Source organism: Mytilus edulis, chromosome 3 (assembly GCF_963676685.1).
Source record: "Mytilus edulis chromosome 3, xbMytEdul2.2, whole genome shotgun sequence".
Classification (NCBI taxonomy): Eukaryota; Metazoa; Mollusca; class Bivalvia; order Mytilida; family Mytilidae; genus Mytilus; species Mytilus edulis.
In genome coordinates this window covers 97,091,129-97,108,260 of record NC_092346.1, presented here as the reverse complement: position 1 = coordinate 97,108,260, position 17,132 = coordinate 97,091,129, and the positions used below count along the sequence as shown (strand labels likewise).

General features: G+C 31.9%; 1 protein-coding gene across 1 annotated transcript; it reads left to right on the top strand.

Annotated features, from left to right (window-relative positions):
- LOC139517899 (uncharacterized) lies at positions 1-3,460 on the top strand. Its single transcript, XM_071309390.1, has 2 exons — positions 1-150; positions 1,944-3,460. Exon 2 carries the CDS (start codon positions 1,950-1,952, stop codon positions 2,964-2,966), a length of 1,017 nt encoding a protein of 338 aa, XP_071165491.1. The 5' UTR covers positions 1-150; positions 1,944-1,949; the 3' UTR covers positions 2,967-3,460.
- Positions 3,461-17,132: the final 13,672 nt, after the last annotated feature.

Genomic DNA, 17,132 nt, shown 5'->3' with positions numbered 1-17,132 from the left:
ATAACCGGAAGTAATAAGTGTTACGATATATGTTATGTATATATTTATTTTTAGTTTTGACGTCAATTTTGTAAACAAAAACATACGGCATACTGAAAAGAAATGCTGATTTATCATTTTATCGACTTAGTATGGTAGTCCGAATTTCATGTAAGTTTATATAAGAACTAATTGTCTACAAACTTTGTTATTTAATGTTGAATTTATGTTGAAACTAAAATAAAATGTATATGATAACCTTAACTAGCATTTGAGTGTAAATAACACATTGACCGCCATTTATTTAGGACTTAAATCTGTCGAATATAAAGTTGGCATTTGTATAATGGTAATATAAGTAAACGAAAAAGTTTAGAATTGTGATAAAGCAGTGTGTTTTGGTATCTGACACTGTGATCAGTCACGGCCTACACATATGGGTCCTCCTGTCCATTGGTTTAATAAAGCTATTGTATATATACAAATACATGTATCCAAGACAGATAGAACCATATATCAGCATCTTTGTATTACTTTTGTTACGGTGTGTATATGTGTGTGTCAAAAAAAAAATTTCATCACTTAATTGAAATCGAAAGTGAAATGGATGATCTCCAGTTCTGTTCATTGCAATAGTCCCTCCTTCTACATGTTCTATACGGACATCATTTTTCACACAAATCAATATACTAGTAACTAGTCTTTTTCATTTCTCGTGATGTCATTAAAAACTTCCGTAGTAAATTGTCTTTTTCATTTCTCGTGATGTCATTAAAAAACTTCCGTATCGATATAGCTTTAGTATGGTTGTTTATGGGACGCTGTAGCTGTCTTTAATACGTGCTCAATGTTATGCTATGTTGAAAGTTTCACATTGTCATTATTTGTCATTTATTTATATGATGATACTTTGACATTATAAGTATGATGAAACTTTGTCATTATATGATCATATTTTGTCATTATGAGCTGGTACTTTGTCATTATACAATGACACTCTGTCATTATATGATGATATTTTGTCATTATTACAAAATATTATCATATAGTTATCATATAGTGATGCTTTGTCATTTGTCATGTTATGATAATACTTTGTCATTATATGATAATACTTTGTCATTATATGATAATACTTTGTCATTATTCCTGTGTCATTATATGATAATACTTTGTCATTATTACTGTGTCATTATATGATAATACTTTGTCATTACATCCTTATTTTTTGGCATGATATGAAGCTACTTTGTTATTATAATTATGCTGATACGTTGTGGTTATATGCTTAAAATACCTCAAAAGAAAGGTTGGGATTGATTTTGAGGGTTATTGCCCAAACCGATTAGGAATTAGGGGCCAAAAAAACACGGATTTTCTGATTTCCGGACAATACTTACTTACATTCACCTCTTTGTCTATTAGATAGTTTAGTGTTATTATCAGTCATACCACATCTTCTTATGTTTATATCAATAAGAGGTTCTCTTTAACTACAATCATTTACAACGCAACATAATCCTGCTTTTACAACCCCTGTTGAATCTTCTCCCCTTTTTCAAATGAGTACTATTTACTGGCGATATTGTACACTTTGGCGATATTGTACACTTTGTAAAATGCATTAGTATATTTAACTGGCGATATTGTTCACTTTGCCAAATGCATTAGTACATTTTTCTGGCGATATTGTTCACTTTGCCAAATGCATAAGTACATTTTACTGACGATATTGTATACTTTGCCAAATGCATAAGTACATTTTACTGGCGATATTATACACTTTGCCAAATGCATTAGTGCATTTTATTGGCGATAGTGTACACTTTGCAAAATCATGCATTAGTACATTTTATTGGCGATATTGTACACATTTTCAAATGCATAAGTTCATTTTACTGGCGATATTGTACTAACTGTAAAATCATTGATATATCAATAAGTATTTGCTCTTTTGATTTCAGAACACAATGGGATCGTTACTTGTAACGCCGTCGTCGGGTAACCAACAAGGTATACAAACACCGAATAATCTTTCAGAAAGCGAAGTCTGCGAAGATTCGACATTGGAAGACATTTGTCCAAAGAGACGACTTTACTCTACAAATAACTATTATCAGTATTACACGGGACAGCTGGGACCAAATCACTTTTTTCATTTTTACACCGAGTTGTGTGGAATATCTATTTACGGGGAGGAGTGTGATTTAGAATGGAATTTATTAAGACTTTATTTAGGCCATGGATACAGGCATATCGATATTGTGACCTGCGCAGACTTTGTTGAGAAAACTACCATGAGGTATCTTCGGATCGGGATAAATTTTGGTGAGGAGCTTGACGAAATGGATTTCCGAACAGAAGTAGAGAAAAAGAGATTAGAAGAATTCGGCAAAATAGGGAGTAAACTTTTGAAATACCCATCTCATGGACAACAACTATTTTGTACAATTAAGACTGGTGATATGTACACTGCTACATTTATGAAATTCCCATTCATGACAGAAGTATTTAATCAGTTACATCTTTCAACTAGATCGACACTTATGTCGACGACCGAAGCCCGTCTCAAAACATGCAAAAGACTTCAGAATACATACGACGCAAGCGTGGAAGACTTTGCATACAACCTTGCTGAAGCGGGTCTGTATCTCACTACAGACGCAGTGCTTTCTCAGTGCTTTGAATGTGGTGGATTAGTAAACATTGGAAAATTGGATTTTGATCCTTGGCACATGCATGCCAAATATCACCCATGCTGTCCTTTCTTGCTAGAAAACAAAAAACAAGATTACGTGGATAGAATAAGGAGAGAGTTCAAGAAACAAGTTGTCCTTAAACCGCGTTGTATTTTACAATTCGACAATCGATGGCATGCGCCGGATACGGAGGAGAATAACGACGATACTGATTGGACAGATTCCGGGTCAGAGTGTAGTGACTACTACTCCGAAAATGAAGAAAACGATAGTGATGATGGATGGTAAATTTGATAATTGTTTTCTGTTTTCAGAAATCCATTCCATCAACTATCTTGCGTATTTTCCAGGAACAGGAAGTGCTTAAGCTTTATATGATAGAAATTATGATCATGTGATTATTCAATGTTTAGAAAATAAGGATAATGAAACTTTGAGTTTCATAAATTGGAACTTTCTAAGTTTCATTTGAAACTGATATTATTGTGATTCATGCAATACGGGGAAAATGCTGAGTGCTACAACAGTTCATCATCTTTGCAAAACTTGTATACTATTTAGCTATATTGTCAAAGCTACAAAAAGTTATTTTACAAGCTGTATCCCAATCTTTAGATATTTTTTTTAATAACTTGAACATCATTCTAGCTGATATTGTTTTAAAAATAATTCTTTTTTGAAGAGTGCATATGGTATAAATCATATGGTTTCCCATCAACAAAATAATTTGTTCATTATGTTTGTTATGCCTTTGTGGTAATAAAAGACAATAAATTCTTAAACAGTATATGACTTTTTGCTTGTGCACGAGAAGGAACCTAGCGCATTACCGGTATTGCTCGACACACGATTAAAACGTGTGAACAAGTAGTATAATATTGGTCGATATACTTCCCATAAATTCATTTTGAAATCTAACACTTATATGTTTGAATGCATACATACATAATCATATCATACTGTTTCAGTATCGCACATTTTGTATATTATGGTATGGTTTGTCATATAGGGTTTGTCCCTCTTATACACAAAATGCTGTTTATAATGGTTTCCGTGTAATGACTTGCCAACACTGACAAATAATAATACTGAAATTAGAATACTACAATTATACTTTTCTTTTAGGGTAAAATAATAACCAAAGATACCAAGCTAATGATTTGGTATGCCATACTTGAATTTAGTAGTATAGCATCGCAAAAAGATAGTGCGACCACAACGTATTGCACTGTGTTTAAGTCATCGCATTATATATATATATATATACAATTCCCACTAAGGGGACGACCATTTGATATTCCGGGGGGGGGGGGGAGGGGGCAGGAGGATTTTGAAAATTAATAAGTCCGCCTTGATGATAACACAAATGGATTGTTTGTTCTGTGGTAGTTTGAAAATAAATAACTCGTCATGTCTTTTTAGGCCATTTATAATGATCTATACTGAATTGCTATTCCTAAGTATGAAAAGGCACCAGATTCTTCCAACAAATTTTTATATTTTTTTAAGGAAAACCTCCCGAATGTTTTATTATACAATGTACTAGAACACACCCGCGAAATCGCGGGCATTCAGAGCGTAGTTTAAAGTATGTAAAGTGTTGTTGGAAGAATTTTGTAAAATATTGAATGACTGGAGAATTTCAGCAAAAGTATCATATTAAGTCATAGGTTATTGGGGATAGGAAAATGTTTTTTTTTATCCCTCCTCAGTCCATTTTCAAAATTCCTAAGTTTTGGTTTTCTATCAATTTCAATATCAACATTCATTTAGTATGTTATGAACATTTAAGTAAGGAGCCTGTAATTCAGCGGTTGTCGTTTGTTTATGTGTTACATATTTGTTTTCGTTCATTTTTTGTATAATAAGGTCGCTAGTTTTCTCGTTTGAATTGATTTTCATCGTCATTTCGGGGCCTTTTAAAGCTGAGTATGGGCTTTGCTCGTTGATGAAGACCGTACCGTGTGACCTATTGTTGTTAATTTCTGTGTCATTTTGGTCTTTTGTGGAGAGTTGTCTCAACATGAGAGTTTGGATGGGGTTAAATGATTAAAGAATAATGCCCTTAAAAAATGAAGATTAGAGAATAATGGGCAAAAAAAATGAAGATTAGAGAAAAAAGGGGTTAATTTTTTGAAGATTAGAGAAAAAAGGGGTGGAAATTAAATGTTTACAGAATAACAGACCAGATAGAATTAAAATATACTTTATTCGTAGTATATGTATGTTCATAGTATACAGAAAAACGCAAACCGGAAGTCTTTTTTCTCGTTTTTCTCCCAAAATAACTTAATCTAAATAATCATATGAATGGATGACAAATGCGACTATGTACTGTACCTATAGGACACAGAGGCGTGTTGATTAATTTCTTGTGGAAAGAAGAGAAGCGACACACAAAATAAGGTCTTCTCGTTAAATAGTATAGATAAGGATTAATGTACTTGAAGTGTCCGAAAATGGGTTTCACTGAATAAGAGGTATATTATCTCAGGAACATTTACCTCACTTCAGTCATAACATGGCTGTAACTAAATTGAGGCAAATGCTTTCGGTAGAAAATTTCAAAAAAACAAAAGCTTGTCTTTGTTTTGTGTTCCAGGGTTTGTCTTTTGGTCTGGGAAACGCACAGAATACATAAGGTCAATAAAGTTCCCATAACTTTATCTGTCATCTTTCTTGGTGTTCCCGGCTGTATTTTATCAACCAATTTTCTATCTTTTGGCACTTTGGTATTCCCAACTTGGTATTCCACTGTTACATTACACACCAAACGAACCCGAACAATATGGGAAAAGGTAACATTTTTTAAATCTTTATTACATGAAAAGGTGGGGTAACAGAAACCCAACGGCACCCCTATCAATTAAGTATTGAAGTGCCCCCATCCCACCCCGAGCTTTTCTCGTGAAGTAATATAGCCCGAAGTGGGTTTTCGTAAAAAATGCGATAAAAGGGGAGTAACTGTATTTGATTTTTGTATTTGTATTTCTTTCTAAATGGAACTATTTACTTGCATATTATTAAAAAAAGAAAAGGAGATCTGTTGTGAGACCATTTTTCCCCAGAGACTAATGACACAGAAATTAACTACAATAGGTCACCATGTGGTATGGGCTTTGTCCATTGTTGAAGGCCGTACGGTGACCTATAGTTGTTAATTTTAATGTGTCATTTTGACATTTAGTCTCTTTTGAACAGTTGTCTCATTGACAATCACACCACATCTTTTTATAAGTAAATAAAATGTCCAATTTCAAATGTTTAAGATCTTTGACTGAATTTATTTTGTGTCAGAAATCTATACTATGTCAAAAACTTGATCACAATCTAAATTCAGGCAGTATCATGCTTGGATATTGTGTCCAAACTTGCCCCATTGGTTCAGAGTTCGACCTCTGATGTCGTATAAGGCTGCACTCGGCACAGCCTTTTATCAAGTCATCGAACATATATTTATACAGAAACGATTATCACGTAATCATAATTTGTATGCTTAACAGGCTTATTGCAGGATATTTTCCTAACGATCATTTAGTTAATTGCATGTCTTTGAAACAAAAATACCATAAACTTTTTATAGACAATAATGAATGCAAATGTATACACTTAGTCAAATTTATAAGATAGTTATAACACTGTGTAAACACATTGGAGTCCAATAAGATATTTATAGCACTGGATGAACATATAGGAGTCAAATAAGATATTTAGAACTATGTGTTTATGTTGAAGTCAAATGATTAATAAGATATATAGGACACTACGTGAACATATTGAAGTTCAATAAGATAATTAGAGCACTGTGTGAACATATTGGAGTCCAATAAGATAGTTAGAACACTACGAATAAGATAATTAGAACACTACGTCAACATATTGGAGTCTCATGGGATATTTTAAGTACACTGTGTGAACATACTGAAGTCAAATAAGCAATAAGATAAATAGAACACTAAGTGGACATATTAGAGTACACTAAGATATTGAAACCACCAATTGAACCAATTGGGGTCTAATAAGATATTTAGAACACTACGTGAACATACAGAAGTATTCAAAATATTTTATTGTTCAAATATCAAATGTACATTTAAACAAAGGGATTGGACAAAAGGCAGTGCCTATACAAATCCTTTCCCATACAAGATGGATTGAATAACATGCATGATAGTATATAACTTTCTGATAAGTTAATAGATCATACGTTGTTGCAGTGAGTCAGGAGAGGCAATTCCCCCACTTCTTGAAGTATTTTATTGTGCATACATATATAAATAACTATGTGAACAAAGTCACAGCAAGACATACTGAAGGTGGTGTCGAATTTTATACCACATTAATAAGTGTTGGTTATGAATCAAATAGATCATTAAGTGATTTTTTTACTCAAATTCACAAATTCACTGCAACAAAGTTGTTCTATTTATATGAATAACAAGAATTGATTGGCCCTTTTTTGCAATACATAAGTAATTTAGTGTACCATCTTATTATAAGACTATTAATTTCTTTTCAAAATATAATTACTAATACAAAAAATAAAATAAAATATATATAAATTTATTTGCAAAAAGATGCTAAACACAATTGGTTAAACTATTAGGTAAACTAACATGAGGGATACTAAGTTACAAGCTTTAAACTTAGTAAATTGTTACAGCAAATATGCAATAAAGATATTATTACGTTAAAAAAAAAACACAATTGGTTGGGCCACAATTAAAAATATTTTGGTTTGCCCAAACCCTACCCAAAGGTTGAGACAGTGGGTAGGTAGGTAGGCATTTTCTTTTTTTTTTTTTGAAAAAGAGAAATTGAAGTATCGGGTGTCTATTAGTCTTAATGCCTATCTGATAAAAAAAAACTTCTTCAAATCAGAACAATAAAAGAATTTGAGTAGGCAGCTTTTTTCTGGGTAGGTAGCGTTTGGGCAAACATACCTATTCTTTTTTATGGCCTTGGGTTTTTTTGTGTGTTAAAAGTAAGGTTTGTCTTTAATTAAGACTAAAGAGTGGTACACTGTGGTTATAAGCTGATTTCTAAACAGTATCGCATCACATGAAATATTATAAAAATCTTCCAGTTTCATGAATATATTGTTGTACATTTATAAATATCTCTGTGTTTTCATCAATATTTAAGTCTGAGCAACCCTGTAGTAGGACATCAAGATTAATTGACATTATCAAAGTTTCTTATGTTTCGAAAGAGCTCATATCTCTGATAAATGTAAAATGGACAAACATAAAAGAAATGAAAATTATCTTCTACTGGGTCTCCACAGGCACATATAGAGCTGTCCGACAAATGATCACAGAAGAGATGATCTTTTAGATCACTAGCCTCATTTCTTAATTGGCAGTGGATTATATTAACTTTACGTGAACCAGTGGAACAGAAAACAGGACAAGGACGTATGTCCTCATTCAGTTAAATCCTGTAAAGCTTAAAATATTTTTAACTTCTCCATCAAGTGAATTCCACTTTTCAAGAGTATGTGGAATAAAACTGTTCTTATAGGCTGTGGTTCGACACTGAGGAGTTTTAAATTCCCTTTTTTTCCTCAGTCCATACTGGTCATTAGTGTTTGTATACGACAAGATATCAGCAGCAATATAACTAGGAATATCTCCAGAAATAGTTTTATGAAGAAACAATAATTTGTTTTTCTGACGTCTATTTTGGAGGGAATCTCAACCTAATTCCTTATATAATTTCCATCTAGGAGTTCCCTTTTGAAGCCCAGTTACAATTCTGGCAGCAGCTTGTTGTACAGACTCAATTAGATCTGATTCTTCTTGTGTGCAGTTATCCCAAATCATGTTCCCATATTCCAAAATAGGCCTTATAAATGCAATATAAAGCCTTTTTTTAGAGACTTTCTATCAATCTTATGTTTTAAATATCTCATAATATTAAGACGTTTACAAGCTTTTGAATAAATATCCTGTATGTTACTAGACCATTTGGCATTAAATGATAAAGTAATACCAAGATGTTCGTGTTCTGAGACATTTTCCAGAGGTGCATCATTCATGCATAGTGATGTGACATCAATATTACTTTTTTCTCGTAAAGTACATATTTGGTTTTGTCTGCATTGAAGGTTACACCCCATTCTCCTGCCCATTGGTCTAATGATTCTAGATCTTGCCCCAGGGATTAAGCTGCTGATCTCTTATCATCTACAACACAATATAGACAAGTATCATCTGCAAACAAAAGACAAAAATGATATGGGATGTACTTGAATTTTGTAAAATCAATTTTTGTACCCCTCACCCATTTTCTCAAAATTTTGGCTAAAAAGACTGACTTGATTAGTCATGAAATTTAAAAACTGGATTACTCAAAAACTATTCATTGTAAGTACACAATTTTTTCGCAGATTTATGTTTGATTATGATATTTTCAAAATTCATTTATATTTTCCACTTGTATCACATGTTTTGGAAATAATTCCAGAACGAGATTTCAACGAGACTGAATTTTCAGAAGAATACATCCTTAAGTCCAATAACGGTTGCCTTTCTATTTTGTGTGTTAACCGTTTGAATATAAAGACACTATTGAAACATACTTAGTATTCTATTTTTGTTAGTCTTATCTTAATATACACACAATTTATCAAATTCGTGAAATTGTTAGAGATAAATCTGACTAGATTAGAGCAGTATACTGACCATCAGTACAGCACCCGGAATTTAGAACAAAAGAACTTTAAATATAAATTGACCACCAGTTAACAAAATTGATTCTTTAAGTTTCGAACATTATTGTCAGATACTACATTTTTTAGTTATTCATCATTTCAAAATTATTTATGTAATTCAAGATTTCAAGATTTTATTGTAAAGCAACGCTCAGACACATAAATGTGTAACATGAGGTACATATATACAATGGTAAACATGATTTATAATACAAAGGTAACATTAAAAAAAAAAAAAATAAAAAACAATATAATTTAATAAAAAAAAAAAAAAAAAAACAACAATAAAAAAAATTAAAAAAATAAGACAAATTAATATACATATCACAATAGGTTATTCAGCTTTTTGATAAAAGATGCCACCTGTCTATATAAATTGACATTACAGTAAGATAACATTACAGATAATTTCTGTTCACTTGGATGCTTCGTATAATAACTAGGGATATGTTGTTCTCTAAAAGTAACCAGTTGAGGAGACTTGCATATAAAAAGATAGTGAAATTCGTCTCCTGCACTTTCTTTACATATGTGACATTTTCTGTCCTCCGCCGGAATATTGTGCCAACGCCCAGTTTCAATGGGAATTTTTATATTAGACGTTCTTAATTTTGTCATCCAGATTCTTGCATTTTCCGGTATTTTTATTAAATAATTTTCAAATCCAAAACAGTTTTTATAACTAGAATAAAATACACCTCGGGAAGATAATTGGACATCTTGATGCCATTTTTGTATATATTGGTCTTGTAAAACCTGTTTTATCAGATGTTTGTAGTCAGCACTATCTTGATTGATAAACACATATCCTAGTCCTGTATCATTAAATATTGATTCTATAAAGTTCAGCCATTTGAATGATTGACCACTATTTTGCATTAAACTTAATAATAATCTATACATATTACTACTTAATTTGTCACCATGCATTATCCTTCTCCAAAATGATGTCATTCTTATTTTGACTTTTATTTCTAATGGAAATCTGCCTAATTCTCCATATACCATATAGTTAGGCGTTGAAGATCTTACTCTTAGAATACGTTTACAGAAATTTAAGTGAATTTGTTCTAAAATTTTCAGGTTTTCGTATCCCCAAATCTCACACCCATATAAAAGAATAGGCTCTACCATGGCATCAAACATTTTAAGCTGTAAATCCAATGGGATGGCTTGATTTCTAATACTTTTGTACAAGCTGTATAATGCTTTTTGTGCTTGATTAACCAATTTTTTCTTCGCCTCATTGAAAGTACCATTACATTTAAATATGAGCCCAAGATATGAGTAGGTATCGACTAATTCTATATTTTTGCCTTGTAATTTAAATTCAAATTTCCTTCGCACTTTGCCTTTACTAAATACCATACTTTTTGTTTTTGTAACATTAACTTCAAGTTTCCATAATTCACAGTAGTTCTGAAAAATATTTAGTGCATTTTGCATACTTTCTGCTGAATCCGCCAGAATGACGGTATCATCAGCGTACAGTATGGCAAACAGTTTCATAATTGAATTTAACTCATTTTGACATTTTTCTTTAACTATCTCAAGGGGACATCCACCTAAATCAATAAAGAATTTTTCTAAGTCATTTAAAAAAATAGAAAAGAGAAAGGGAGATAGATTTTCCCCCTGTCTTACACCAGTTAGACAGGGAAAATATTCTGACTGTTGGTTGTTGTATTTTACACATGATTTAATATTGTTATACATATTAAAAATAACAGTAAATATTTTCCCTTTTATACCACTGTTCTGTAGTTTTTTCCACAGACCACTTCTCCATACAGTGTCGAATGCCTTTCGAAAATCAACAAACGTACAAAATAGTTTTTTTCCAAAAGATTGATAGAGTGATATTAAGGCATGCAATACGAATAAATTATCGGATGTAGAGTGACCTTTTCGAAATCCAGCTTGGTTGTATGAAATTAAGGAAATTTCATTTGCAAAAAAGGTTAACCTAGAATTAATTATTGATGTAAAGACTTTTCCTAAACAGCTTATTAATGTTATTGCTCTGAAGTTATCAGGATCCATGGTATCTCCTTTGTTTTTAAAAACTGGTCGTATTATACCAATAGTCCAGTGCTCTGGGATTATTCCGGTTTCTAAAACAATGTTAAATATTTTACAGTAAATATGTACCAATGCTGGAGTTGAATGTTTTATATACTCATTTAAAATATTATCTAATCCTGGTGATTTGTTATTCTTTAAATTTTTTATTGCATCAGTTATTTCAGCTTCCGTAATCTCATCGTTCAAAATTGAATCATACAAAGCATCATCACAAATAGAGTTAAAATCAATATCAATAGCATCATCAGCTGCATCGGGTTCATATTGATTCAATTTTTTAAAATATTCGTAAAATGTGTCAATAGGAATTGGAGGGTTCTGTTTAGTGTGACCGGAATATTTTTTACGAGTCCTCCAAAAGGCTTTTGTGTCAGATTTCGAGTGGGATCTAAGCTCAGCGGCACATTTTTCTTGATACTTACAAAAATTTTGATTTAGTGTTTTCTTATAATCTTTAGCAGAAGTGCTTAAAAGTTGTTTGATCTCTGCAGATTTTTTATGCTTATATGTACTTTTAACCCGATGAAATGCATTTCTTTTTTCTCTGCACTCGTTATTAAACCAAGGTTTTGTATTTAATTTAGGTGACCTTTTAGACCTATTATTTTTGTTATCACTAAAAGCGTCAGTGGCGCTATTTACTAAGAATTTACAAAGGTTATCAATAAAACTATTTATCTGATCGACATTAACCTGTGTGTTTTCATTCATTTTATTCAACATGATGTTAAGTTCATACATTGAGTTATTGGGATCATCATTTATTTCTTGAATAAATTCATTTGTTTTATCTGACCTCCAACGAACATGTTGGTCTACCTTTTGATTAAAAGTTAAGTTTTTCTGATGATTATCGTTATCTATTTTCATTGTAAAATGGACTCTATTATGAACATCAGAAAACATTGGGTTAAAATCAATTATTTCAAAATCTGTAGTTATATTAAAACTATTAGGTGAAAGTAACAGATAGTCTACCATGCTAGCATCTTTACATGTTGTATGGCCAATACCATTGTCTGAAAAAAGACGACCATTTGCTATAAATAGGTTACATCTTTTACAAAAATCCAATAATTTTGTTCCATATTTGTTTACACGACCTGTATCTTTATTAAATCTTTGTAAAATATTATTTTCTTTTAGTATAGAATAACTCGAAGTATTATCATTAATGATATCTTCTTCAATTTGTAGTATTTCTTGTAATTCATAATAAGAAAATAACACTTCATAAAGTTTCTGGATTAACCTTCTTTAGGGTTACAAAAACCTAAAAAAATTAAAGCGAAGAATGTATCAACATATCTCGATTCAACAAATATAGTACTTATAGTATAATTGAAACGTTTATGAAGTTTTAAGGATGCAGATAAGAGTTTTTTTCTTTTTGTCAAGCCTGCGACTTTTGACTCAAAAGCGATCAATAGCAATCCTACATTCCGTCGTCGTCGTTGGCGGCGTCCACAAATATTCACTCTGTGGTTAAAGTTTTTGAAATTTTATTAACTTTCTTAAACTATCCTCAAGTTCTACCAAACTTGGACAGAAGCTTGTTTGTGATCATAAGATAGTGTCCAGAAGTAAATTTTGCAAACAAAAATCATGTTTATCCGTATTTTACTTATAAATAGACTTAGTTGTGTTTCTGTCAGTTAACATTACATTCACTCGGTGGTCAAAGTTTTAAAAAAATCACTAACTGTCTTGAACTATCCTAGATGTGTACCAAACTTGGACAGAAGCTTGTTTATGACCAAAAGCTAGTTCAAATGCATCTTGAAGGAAATTTTGTTAAAAAATAATTTCCTGGGTTTCGTTTTAATTGACTTATAGTTTTTCTTCCAGTTAACATTTAATACAGTTGGTAGCTAAAGTTTTTATTTTAACATTTATTAGATTCATAAACCATTCTGGATTTTTACCAAACTTGGACAGAAGCTTTTTACAATCAAAAGATAGTATCTTCCGGAAAAAAAAGAATAGTTTTAATAATTTTAAAAATCCCCCCCCCCCCCCTTATTGTTGAGCTTGCGACATTTGTAGACATAGCGATCATACATTCCTTCGTCTTCTCAAATATTTTCCCCCATTTTTGTTGGGCCTGCGACTAACATCAAAAGTAGACGAAACACGGTGTTCCGCGGAATCCATATATATATAAGTTTTTTATTTAATTTGGCTGTCAAATTCATGTTCACCGACTTGACTCAAATTCTTATATTTGATTTATAACATACTCAAATTTATATCAAAATGATAAAAAGTCTAAAGATAAACAATTTACAAGGCATGCATGCTCGATTATATAGGGTTTTTGCATGAATATTGGGGAATATTGTCCCGAGTAGTATTTTTTTTTATATTTTATATTTGGAGATCTAATGAGATAAAAATATTAACTTCATATAGTGAATAATTCATCATCGATCCTTCCTAGCTTATTTTGACAAAATCGAACCAAACTGGCTGCTAAATGCAAAATCTATCCGAAAATGTAAGTCTTATATCAATTATTTTGAGGGTCCTCGGTGGTCGAGTGGTCTTAGTCAGCATTTTTTTTATCATTACTTATTTATAAATAAATTTATGCATATACATGTATCTATGAATTATTTGATAGATATAAGAAGAGGTGATATGAGTGTCAATGAGACAAGTCTCCCAGTTTGTAAAAGTAAATCATTATACGTGAAAGAATGTCTTCAACACGCAGTCTTGACTCACACCGAACTGCAAGCTATAATGGGTCCCAAAATGATTAGTTTAAAACCATTCAAACGGGAAAACCAACTGTCTAATCTAAATATAAAAAAAACGAGAAACACGTATTAACCACATGAAAAAACGACAACCACTGAACGTCAGGTTCCTGACTCAGAACACAGGTGCAAACACATGCAGCGGGTTTAAACGTTTTAATAGGTACCAACCTTCACCCTTACCTGAAACAATATTGTAGCATCACAACATAGAAAGACATGCATAAAATATCAATTGAAATAGCGTATGATGTTACATGCCTATAAATTAATGAAGTAAGTGTTTAATTACTTTATTACTGAATTTATCAGGCTATTTATTTGGGCACAGGACGTTTGCGCTTTTTTACCTGTAAAACGATAGGACATTTGCGCTTCAAATACTATGGACATTTGCGCTTTTAATTTTGATTCACCTGTATTAAATTCACCAGACATTTGCGCTTTTTACCTATAGTCGACTACCTGTAATCTTAATGAGAAGTAAATCATTACGTAAATAAATTTAACTTATATTTGTCATTAGTTAGTTCACATTTACACAGTGAACATGGATTTTAAAGTTATAGTTACTACTAAAGAAAAAAAATGAATATGTCTTGATGGATTTTTATATCGCTTCGACCAAACCCTAAAAATTGGAGACCTTTCAAGGAGATGTACCGTTGAAAAGGAGAAACTCGATCATTTATTTGAAATTTGGGCTAAGTACCAATCAGGACAGTTAACAAGAGCAAAATTTGTTCACTCATTGGGCTTCAAATATCAAGCTAAAACTGACCTGTAATTGTGATGACAGTACTTGATTTTATTTCTGTACATACACTTTAAACATATATCAACAATGTGCTATGACATATGAAGGTGCTATGAATTTTAAACTTTTAACCATAAAGAATGACTTTAACTCTGCCAGGTCAAACCTACCGGTCCCAAGCCCGGATAAAAGAGGAGGCTGGGAAGTTATAGATATATATATAAAAAAAGCGCAAATGTCCTATGTAAAAAGCGCAAATGTCCATTTTTAAAAAGCGCAAATGTCCTATGTTTTGAAGCGCAAGTGTCCACAAAAAAAAGCGCAAATGTCCTATGAAAAAGCGCAAACGTCCCGTGCCGATTTATTTTGTGATTTTTCTGCACAGTTCTATAATGTCTATAATCTATCTGCACTATAAATTGTCCGTAAAATATACAATAGGTTATAAATCTTAACTTTTAGAATAAATATTAGAACCCATTTTAGTTTGTTTAATTGATTGAAGAATATTTATAGACACTTATAGAAATATGATTGGTATTTAAAGGTGTGATGATGTTTGCTCTTGTTAACCTTGTTTATCTGGAAATTATTTACTTTTATCATTAAGGGATGAGCAATGTTTGATTCTGTCTTGAGGTTAAATGCCGCGTCGTGTTCGATCTGACGTCATATAGAACAAGAATTAATTCAAAGGGTCAAAATTGAGAACGAACGTATGTCTGTCTTGGGGTCACAAGGTCTTTAGATTTGATAGCTAGGGTACGACCACAAATGTCACAAATCTCGTGGGAGGAAGATTTATTGCTTTTGTATACAATTGTTTCTTGCATTTTGTAGTGCAGAATATTAATTTTCTTAGATTGACTTTGGTACATTATGTCTTTTGTCTTCTGAATTATGTTAAGTATTTTATAATAAGAATTAGAATAAGAATATTTATTTTCCAATCAAAAGCCCGTGATGGGCAGCATGACATGCATGTACCCATAAAACAATACATCATGAGTATTACCAGTCTACTTTTACAGGCTCGGATCCAGCCATTTTAAAAAGGGGGGTTCCCAACCCAGAGTAAAAGGGGGAGGGGGGTTCCAACTATATGCTCCCATTCAAATGTATTGATCGGCCAAACAAAAGGGGGGGTTCCAACCCCCGGAACCCCCCCCCCCCCTCTGGATCCGCCACTGCTTTATTTATTTAATTTTTTTTATATAAAAGCAGAAAAAAATTGTTCGAGATCTTTAATGAAGTATGCAAGTTTTAAGAAATGAATGCAATTAGGGAGCTACCATTTGATTTTTATGGGGGGGGCTAGGATGAAATTTGAAAAAAATAGGCAGGACAGGAGTTTTGAGTAAAAAAAAAGGCAGGATGAGACACTTGCAAAAAAAAGTATGTCAGGACGACAATTTAGGTAAAAAAAAGTCAGAATAAAAAAAAAAAAAGGCACGACCGAACAGTGTGAAAAATAAAAAGGCAGGACAGAGATTACAGCTAAAAAAAAATGCAGGACAAAATTTTTCATCCTAGCCCCCCCATAAAAATCAAATGGTAGCTCCCTTAAGGATGTACACCTCTGAGGAGCCAAATTTTTCTTAACCTGATTTTTGGGTTTATAAGACTGTAGCAAAATAATTGGTGAAGAAAAAATCATATGGTCGTGTGCTTCTTCTTTTGCTGCTGCCCTTTGAAAATTCCCAATTTTGATAAATTTCCCATTTTTCATCGATTTTTACCTATTATTGGGCTATAATCGTGAAAAAAATCACAGTTCCACAATTAAACTTTTTTTCATACTTTCTATAAAGATGAAGTGGACCAATCTGAATAAATTTTATTTAAAAAAAACTATAGGTAGGTGTTGATATAAGAAAGTTTTATCATATTTTGACGCTTTTTTGTGTAAAATTTACCATGCTGTCAATTTTCTATTTTTGTGATTTTTCTCTGTTTTCAGAACAAAATGCATATTATTTCAGCTTTTTTGTTATGAATGATTGAAAAGATTCATATCTAAGAAATTTGAAAAGACAAAATGATATGGGATGTACATGATTCTTGTAAAATCATTTTTTGTATCCCTCACCCATTTTCTCAAAACTTTGGCTAAAAATACTGACTTGATTGGTCGT